Here is a 9,959-nt window from a genome sequence, read left to right on the forward strand (position 1 = left end):
GTACCAACTTTGGGCGCAAGATCTAGTGTTATGGGGCTCCCAAGAGTTTCTACTTCAAGAGAGTGAATATTTCTTAAGGGAATATGATAGATATGCTAAGAAACACAACCATAACTCTCATATCAATTGCAAAGAAATTCAACATCTAAACTAAAATAATATTTGCTTCAAAGTACCACATTGCAAACTTTTTTGAAAAAGAAATGACCACTTAATAAGAATAGTCCTTGTAACCAATCACAACTTTAATTAAAAAAGACAACTTTTATCATTGATATGACCATAAATTATGTTAAATATAAAAGACCTAAAAATAATATGATAGATAAAAAATCTTAAACAAACATATATTATAACTAACCATGACATAACAAACCAAACTGAAATTCTCTTTCCTTAACAAATTGTAATATTTTATAAACTTGATGAAGACCCAACCCTTAACCAAATGAAATTTGAGATGTATTTAGAGGGTACATGTGGCCTAGCTTGGAGACTTGTTATATTTTATAAATATAAGCATAGTGGTAGGTAGATTTATAAGGTCTTAATATCAAATAAATGAGGAAGAAAACAAAAAACGCGTTTCCGACCATTCCATTTGTTCCTATCAACATCAGCGGAATGTTTTGATGTAAATGGCGGGTCCCCGCGCATCTCATCTCGATTGAGAATACGCTCATTCCCACCTCCAATTTGAACCATCGTTGAAACTTCATTTCTCCTCTCCGTGTAACAGAGGCATGGAGGTCTGTTTGGAAACAAGATATAATATCCACGATCTCATTCTCTACCCATCAGTGGGTCTCGACCTCCTGACCCGCAATGATTTCATGATTTGTGAACCGGAAGACATCTTCAGTCAATTGAAGGACATGTTTAGGGGAAACAGTGTCACCTATGGCGGAACAAACTTAAGTGACAGTAGTTCATGCTGGACTGAGCCTTCTCAGCAGCAGGGCTTCTTCAATTCTGAAGATACCAAAAATTTCATGGATTTTGATTTTGATTTTGAAGATCCATTACTAGCAGAGCCTGTAGAATTACACGAAACTCCTCACATAATTCTTCCTTGGCAAACACTTGATGAAGCGGAGAGCAGTAGATTTACAGTGGAAAATCTGCTTAAAGCCTGGGCTGCGGCTCTGGAGAGGGAGGAGTGGGAATTGCTCAAAGTCATTAGCAATCGTCTTCAACGGAGGGTTTCGGTTACTGGAACTCACATGGAAAGAGCTGCATACTACTTTGTCAACAGTCTGAGTCCTCCGGAAGCGCCAGAAAGTGCATGGCACAGACAAATGGAAGAGATTTGTAAAGAAGCCTCTGCAACGGCCTTTCGGGCGCTTTACGAGCTCTTCCCTTACTCAAGGTTCGCTCATTTTACGGCGAATCAGAGCATCCTCGAGTGCTTTGCCTCGAGCAATGCGACGAAACTTCATGTGGTTGATTTTGATGTAAGGGAGGGTTTGCAGTGGCCGCCATTAATGGAAGCTCTGGCCGCTCAAAGCGAGAAAAAATCTTTGCAAATGCTTCGCATAACGGCCGTGAAATGGGAAGACGACAACGGATCGACTGCGCGCAGGCTTTCCGGCGCCGCTGCGGCTCTCGGAATTCCCTTTTTGTACGAAGAAATCAGATTGCAAGACCTCCGGCAGCGTCTTCTGCGGGAGGAGCCTCATTTTTGCCTGGCATTCAATTTGATGCTCGATTTACCACATATGCCCTGCTACCGGAGCGAAGAGGAAGCGCTCGATTTTCTCTCACTCGCACGCGGTTTGCCCCTCCCGCCGGCAATTCTGACGTCCGCATCGCCGGCGATTTACGACGGCCACGTCACGGACACGGTGGACTACTTCTGCGCCATGCTGGAGTCTCTGGAAGTCGGGCTGCCCAGCGAGGGCTTGGCCATGGCCACGCGTGTGATGGAGCACATCTTCATCGCACCGAAAATCCGGTCTAGGGTTTCGGCTTTGCACGGCAAAGGAGTAATGGAGGAAAAGCTAGGGCAACTTCTGAATGAGTGCCGATTCAGCGGGGCAGGCGTTGAGACGAGCGAAGAGAAGATGTGGCAGGCTTTGGAAGTGCTGAGATTGAACAGAGGATCGCCGAATTACACAATAGAAAACTGCAAGAATGAGATTATTCTAAAATGGCGCGATACGCCTCTGGTTTCCTCTTCCGCCTGGAAATAATTTGTGTAATGTTTGCCATTGTTGATGGAAATAATCGATTGCAGGGTTTTGAAATTTCGCTGGCGATCTGATCGCAGTGCGAATCTCCTTCAGCTTTGTGAGCCGATTATTACTGGAGCTTAGATAGGGTTTGCAAAAGTAGCCGTCCTGAATTTCGTCCTGCGTTAGGGTTTCATAGAGTAACTCTCCCGTAAGAATCCTTGACCAGGGTACAACAAACATGCTTATACATGTACATATCTGTAACAAGATTTTTTCTGTAAATAGTTGTAACATGTTGATTCATTCAGATTTCTTCTTGTATTCCCCGAGCTGTTGTTTAGCACAGAGCCAGTGTATTGCCGAATCACACAATTTTCAAATTTATTTCAGGTGTTCTCCAACTTTCTTATTTTATACTTATTTTTGGTATTTTTATATATATTATTTCACACTCAATTCATTATAATCCAAGTACAAGCTAACAAAATGCGAAAATCTCTATTAGCCTACTTACCTTATGAACCCTCATACCAATAGCCTAAATCCTAAACCAAACCATAGTGGCAACTCTATTTCTTAGATACAAGTATCCTTATGTAGGCTTATTTCCCTCGGTCAAACATCTTTTCCCACCCTACGAGGACAATCTATTCGATATTTTCAATGTTACTCATTAATTTGTGTACCAAATGCTTACAATACACACATTAGATATTCTTATGCTCCTACAAAGAAATTACATTTGTTTGTGGTATATCTTTGCTAGTTCTATACTAGAAAATGGGTTTAGCATTCAACCAAGAAAGTTTCACAAGTCTCTTAGGAGACATCAAACCCTAAGGGCCCGTTTGGTTGCTGGAATACAACCGGAATAGGAATAGGAAATTAGAATATGATTTGTATTCTTTGTTTAGTGTTTGGAATAGGAATAGGGAATAGGAATACATATTCTCATTTTAGCCCCAAAATGAGCTTTTGTCCATTCCAAAAAATACATGTAATTAGAATTGCTATTCTTGCATTCATTTTAACTTTCTCAAATTTGATTAAATTTTCAAATCCGCTTTGACCTGGGGTGAGCGTTGAAACTCTATTTTCAATATTTTCAAATGATGTGTCGATCGATTCGCTTGCAGAAGAAGCAGAGCATAGAAAAAACTCATTGCTGCTGCTACAATTTCCGCGGGTTTGATTGATGAAAAAATAACAAAAGATGACAGAGAATGAGGCGTCGTTGTTTCTCCATTTGCGCAGAGAGCCGTTTGAGTATGGGTTGCTGCCACTTTCGCATCTCATGTTCACTAATGGCACTATCACGTTAAAAACCCTCAGAGAAAAACTTGTGCAAAATTCGTTTACTTATGTTGTAAATAATACCGAGGAGGGGTTTGGAGACAGTTTCGGATCCTTGGAGAGGCATGTCAATGCGGGTGCCATAGCAGAGAGAGCCTACAGCTCTCGGAGGACCAATGGCATTGATTGCAAGTTAACCAATGGCGTCGATTGCGAGTTAACCCTATTCCAATTTAAGCTTGCATAACCAAACAAGGGATAAACAAGATTGGATTGCAGTTTTCCATTCCTATTCTTCATTCTCCATTCTCATTCAAATTTTCTATTCCGATTCTCAATTCCTATGCTTGCAACCAAACGAGCCCTAAGGTAGTTATCAACAACCTTTTATACTATCATTAAAATGGGAAAATACAAATAGGAATTGACAAACAAACATTTGGTGTAGGAGACCTCAATTACAACCACCAAAAAATAAATACATTTTTTTGTAAATAATTTTGATTTGCTTGACATCTCTCCATGTGTTTTAGAAGCTTTGATTGAAGAGACATAAAATCAACAGTGCCCATCTAAACATATGCTTGTATACAAAATGTACAAAGTATTACAAGACTCGTGAGCTAATTAATATAAAGTCCATTAGAAGTTGTGCTCTCATGAAATTCTATGATCATGGGATATGCACAAAGTGGAGCAAATACATTTGGGAGATGCAAAGTCAATCTCCACGTTAGAAACTTCAAATAAATGTGATTCATCTCCTAACATTGATGTGGAAAGAAATGAGTTGTCACAAGGAAAGAACAAGGGTAGGAGGAAGTCACGACTAATGATTAAGTTGATATCATTCCACAAGTAAAACATAAATGTTGAATCACAAAAAAAATGTTTTTTCGCTCAATGAATGGAGAGGGAAGACCAAGCACAATAGAGGACTACTTAACAAAATATTTCAGAGAAAAACATGTGAATCCTCTCAATGTTATCTTTCATTGAAGTGAATCAAAGGACGCATGTGGATAAAAGTACAAATTTGTATCACATTTTGGGCCAAAAGAGGGGATTTAACTAGAACAAATTTGGATGGAAGGCTTTCAATTGAACGTGTTTTGGCTAAATCCACATGGTGACAATGTGGCCAGTGTCTGGTAGGGATATTTGGCCAGAATGGATACGGTGGGATATAATTCTAGTTGAAAACCCCTAATTTTATTATAATTCTAGTAGAAAATGCCTAATTATATTCAAACAAAATTTGAGATAAGCCCATGTTTGATTTTTTTTTAAATATTATATTAGCATAAATGTTATTTTCTATGTTATTAATATTTTTTCATAGATTTCAATAGTTATAATAGTTTTTCATGTACATGTACATGCCCTAAACCATAGCCACATTTTTGTACAAACTCTAAACTATAAACACATACATACAAACCCTAAATTGTAAACACGTAGACATGCACATACATACACAAATACATACATACATATACAAAAAACACATGCACACATATACATGAATGCATATGTAGATAAATATATGCATGTGTGTGTGCGCACACACACACACACATTTATAGTTCGATGCATACATGTACATAACATACACACATACACATACATACATGTGTGTGTACATGTAACATGTCATGTTTTTTTCAAGGCATGGACATGTGTGTGCATGTGTATGTTTATATGTACGTGTACGTGTGTATATAATATGTATGTGTCTATTAAATTATGTATGTATGTATGTGTGCACATTTGTCTATGCAATTGTATGGATAGTTCCTCCTAAACTTTATAAATTGGCTGAACCCACAATAATGGGGTTACACGTTTTTGCCTAAATTGACATTGAACTATGAATTTTCAAGAAAACTTTCACTTTCGGATGCAAATTGTAGTTTAACAGTTAGGAATTTAAAGTTGAAGTAAATTAGAGTATTTTAAGATTTTTTGTGTATATATATATATAGAATAAAAAACTTAAAATACTCTAATTTATTTCATCTTCAAATTCCTAATTGTTAAACGAAAATTTGCATCCAAAAGTGAAAGTTTTCTTGAAAATTCATAGTTCAATGTCAATTTGGGCAAAAAAGTGTAACCCATTATTGTAGGTTCACCCTGTTGCTTAAGTATATATAGATATATGTATTGTGTATATATGCATATATATGTATATACACATATATGATATGTGTATATGCACATATTAGTGTATATGCATGCATGTATGTGTGTGTATACATGTAAATATATGTGTATATGTATATATGTACATGTATATGTGCATATATGTGTTTATGTATATATGTATGTGTGATATGTGTATATGAATATATATGTATATACACATATATGATGTGTATATGCATATATGTGTGTGTATACACATGTACATATATGTATATGTGTACGTATATATACATGTACATAGATGTGCATATATGTACATTGACATATTGTAGACTTGAGAATGATGTTTGACACATGTTTATGTTCTAGTTCATATAAATTTGATGATTGATCTACATATATATATTCTAGACATTTCTTTTGCATGTTGTCCATTATGTTCTAGTTCATATACATTTGTCGATTGATCTACATATACACATTTTAGACATTTCTTTTACATGTTGGATTATTTTCTAGCATATATAGACATTTGATAATTGATGTATACATAATTGATTAATTTTGTTCTATGCAAGTGGTATTTATATATGATTAAATGACATTTGATCTAAGAATTTATAATTTACGTATACATGTGTATGTATGATGGTGTTTGTGTTGGAAATAATCAAGACTTGCCAAGTTACTGAGAGGGGAGGGGTGAATTAGTAACTTCAAAAACTTTTCATAAATTTAGCACTTAATAATATAAATCATTCACCATTAATTGATCTACTTTACTGCATGCATGAGAAACTGAAAGATAATCATTTATGACACATGAACACAAAATTTGGTGACCTAGAAACCTTCCAAATAGAAAGTAAAACTGGGGTGGGGATGATACCCACAAAACTTCAATACTGCAGTATAAAGTTGGCCTGTTAAGGCTTACAATGATCACTTTTGATGATTTGCCCTATTAAGAGCAATTTGGACTACTATATCCACCTTGTTAGAGGATTTACAAATGTACAATGAAGTATGCACTATGTTAAGAGATTTAAAGAAAGATTGTTAAGTTTACCCTATTAAAGGATTTAGAAATTGATTCACCTGTTAGGATGAAATAGTAGATCTGACTTACAACTTGATTGTTGATTAGATCCTTGAAGTATAGGTCACCTCTTGTGATAGATATAACTTTACTGCTCCTTATAGACTTTGTTGAATACTCTGCTCTGCTGCTGATTTGCATTCACTCTTCTCAAAACATTGCTTCATACTACTTACCTCCATCTATTGGGTATGATATAATGCATTACATATATACCATTCCAATATTTACAATTACAAGGTATGCTAAAAACACAAGTAAACAAAATATTACTGAGTTAGCCAAATAGTAGAAACTCAGGTTCTGTAAGCTTACTTGGTGACCTTCTGATACTCGACATCCATTGCATTACTCGACATCGTCATGCACTTGGTAGAAGTAGAAGCTCGGTCCATACTAATCACATAACATAGCTTCGAACTCGGTGAACATTGGAGACTCGGTAGATATAGTGTCACTCAGTGGAAACTGATTTCTATGTTTACTTTGCTTAAACTCGGTAAACACTGCTCATCCATCACTCGGTTGAAACTGGCTTCACGTCACAGTAAGTGATGACTCGGTAAATACTGCGAAGCTCGGTGACCCCTATCTGCTTGGTGATAACTATTGGACTGCACACTATCTATTTTCACTTGGTAGCTTCTTGAATGCTCGGTATGAACTACTAAACAGTTGAACTTACTTGGCAACCACTGAATGCACGGTTAACACTGGAGACTGAGTGATGAGCTCGGTAACCATACATAACTATGAATAATTGTTGTCACTAATGGAAAACATAACTTAATGCCAATAATCTCCCCCTTTGGCATTAGTGACAAAAAAACTTATTAGCCAAAAATATATGTACAGTGACATGCTAATATTTTTTATTTTTCAAAATTTATCTTTGTAATGTTGTTGTATATACATTTACACATATCTCCCCCATACATAAGACATAATATATAGATAGTCTCTCTCCCTGTTATTCAGTACATATATCAATCTATTCTCTCCCCCTTTGTCTCTCCACAAAATATCTTTTACTCCCCCTTTTTGACAATAATGCCAAAGAGTTATACAATATATTCATACAGAGACGCCAAAATGTGAGACAAACTCAAAATGTACCTTTAGAATAAGAGCTAGTGTCTTATCCTAGTTCTCTTGCAAAATTTTGCAGGTATGAAGAGCTACTTGAACTTCTGCTGAGAGTTGTATCATATGTTCTGCAATTGAAAGATTGTTATCCTGGACCAATGACTTTGAATATGCAATATGCTTTTGCATTGTGTCCATGATTGGAAGGATCATGTTTTGGATATCTATCAATGTGGATCTGATCCTTGCTTCCTCTCTCAATAGTTCAACCTGCATATCTGATTAAAATCTTACCTTAATGTGATGTGTTGAACATGCGCTGGGATCAAGCTACAACCTTTGAGCACTGGCTTTCATATCTTCATCAATCTTATTCGATTTCTCTTTTACCTCCTTAGTTTACCCGGTAACATCACATAGCTTAGCAAAAAGTGATGTGACATTTGTAAAAGAATTTTCAATGTTAGCCAAAATGGAGGATAGTTCTATCTAATTTATGGCAATGTGCTGAGTAATGTGCTCAAGCACTTTATTATCAAACTTTTTCTCTGCCTTTTCAATTAACTTTTCCTGTCCAGTAGAATCCTCATTAAACTTGTGCATTGCCTCCTCTAACTGCAACAAAATGTGTTGAGATGAATCCACATCAACACCTATGGATTCTATTAGTATATTCTTTGCACTTTCAATTATTCTGAATTCCCTGTCCCTTTCATCTCTTAAATGCTTTTGCCTGGATTTTTGTTCCAAAAGTTGGCTAACCAATCTCATTTATTCCACAATAGCATTATCAAGATCCAACTTAGGAATTACAATTTCTTTGTCCAAGTCAATATCTTCATCAATTTATTTCCCAGTAATCAGAAGTTTAAGAGGTGTCCTTGGTTCTACTTCTGATATTACTACCTTGGACTTAGAAACAAAAATAATTGTAGAGATAATTGGACTAGCTACAAAAACTTGAATAGGACCAATTGAAGAAATACTTGCAAGAGTGCTAAAAGAATCCAAAATTGTTGTGCTATCCAAAATTGAAGTAATAACAGGTGGAGTGCTGACTAAAGTACTTGCAACAAAAGAACTTACTAGAACAAAAATTGGTGCAAGCAAAGCTGTAGTAGTCAAAACTGTAGAACAAGATGTTGAACTTACTACACATGTTGCTGATGAAGTTCCTGACTTGGTAGCTGAAGAAGAGGGCTATAGCTTGGTAGATGAAGTGGTTGACACTTCCATTGATGATACCTGGAGCTAAGAGGTAGCAAAGGGTGATTGAGCAGATGATATATCTGTTGATGTTACAATCACACTTGTTGAAGTTGTCTCCATGCCAGATGATGTAGCAGTCTTTGGTGGAGAGTAAGGAAGGGAGGCTATAACTTGTGCAACTATCCTTACTAGATCATTTTCTTCATCTCCTTCATTATCTTCCTCATCGACTTCTTCCTCTTTCTCTTCTTCATCATCCTTCAATGCCTGATAATCCTCGGCATCAAAAGTGATGCAAGGTGTATTATCTTCTTCATTATCACTATCATCATCATCATATTTGATCTCAACTAGGTCTTCAATTGGCTTATGCAAATGATAAACATTTTTCCATATATCTGTAGCATCTTTAACTACATGCTCAATATCTTTGACCAAAATCAAACAAGTATGAAATCTCATCATCATTTTCTCTTCATTTTTCTTCATTGCTTTCTTAACTTCTACATTAGTGAGATTAGGTAGCAACTGTCTCAAATATTTCTCAAATATGTCCTTGATAGTTTGAGTAGTAGATTCCCATCTTGGTTTCAACCTTTCTAATAATTCATTGGAAATCTATGGGGCAATTTGATTTGGGGAATATTTCTATTTTCCCATCTTTGATAGCACCAGCTCCTCAATCTGCATCTTCTTTGCATCTGTCCTGGTTTCAAATTTTAATGCCTTGAAGTTTGTAATACCAACATCTTCTTCTAATTGCTTCAATCTCTCTTGGAAGATGAGAGGGGGCTTAATAAGCACAACTTCACTACCTCCTTTCTTCTTAGATCTCTTGGTAAATGCAGTCGTGGAGGCCTTGGGTGGCTTGGTTATAATCACTTTGTCTTTCTTTCTTACATGCTCTTCCTCCTTTTCTGATTCTTACTCTTCATCCTCTGATTCTTCTT

General features: G+C 36.3%; 1 protein-coding gene across 1 annotated transcript; it reads left to right on the forward strand.

Annotated features, from left to right (window-relative positions):
• Positions 1-508: 508 nt before the first annotated feature.
• LOC149549282 (protein NODULATION SIGNALING PATHWAY 2-like) lies at positions 509-2,558 on the forward strand. The gene has a single exon (XM_089794884.1). The coding sequence runs from the start codon at positions 744-746 to the stop codon at positions 2,190-2,192; it is 1,449 nt and encodes a 482-aa protein (XP_089651010.1). The 5' UTR covers positions 509-743; the 3' UTR covers positions 2,193-2,558.
• Positions 2,559-9,959: the final 7,401 nt, after the last annotated feature.

Source organism: Cupressus sempervirens, chromosome 7 (genome assembly GCF_028749045.1).
Source record: "Cupressus sempervirens isolate cs-2001-9-10 chromosome 7, ASM2874904v1, whole genome shotgun sequence".
Classification (NCBI taxonomy): domain Eukaryota; kingdom Viridiplantae; phylum Streptophyta; class Pinopsida; order Cupressales; family Cupressaceae; genus Cupressus; species Cupressus sempervirens.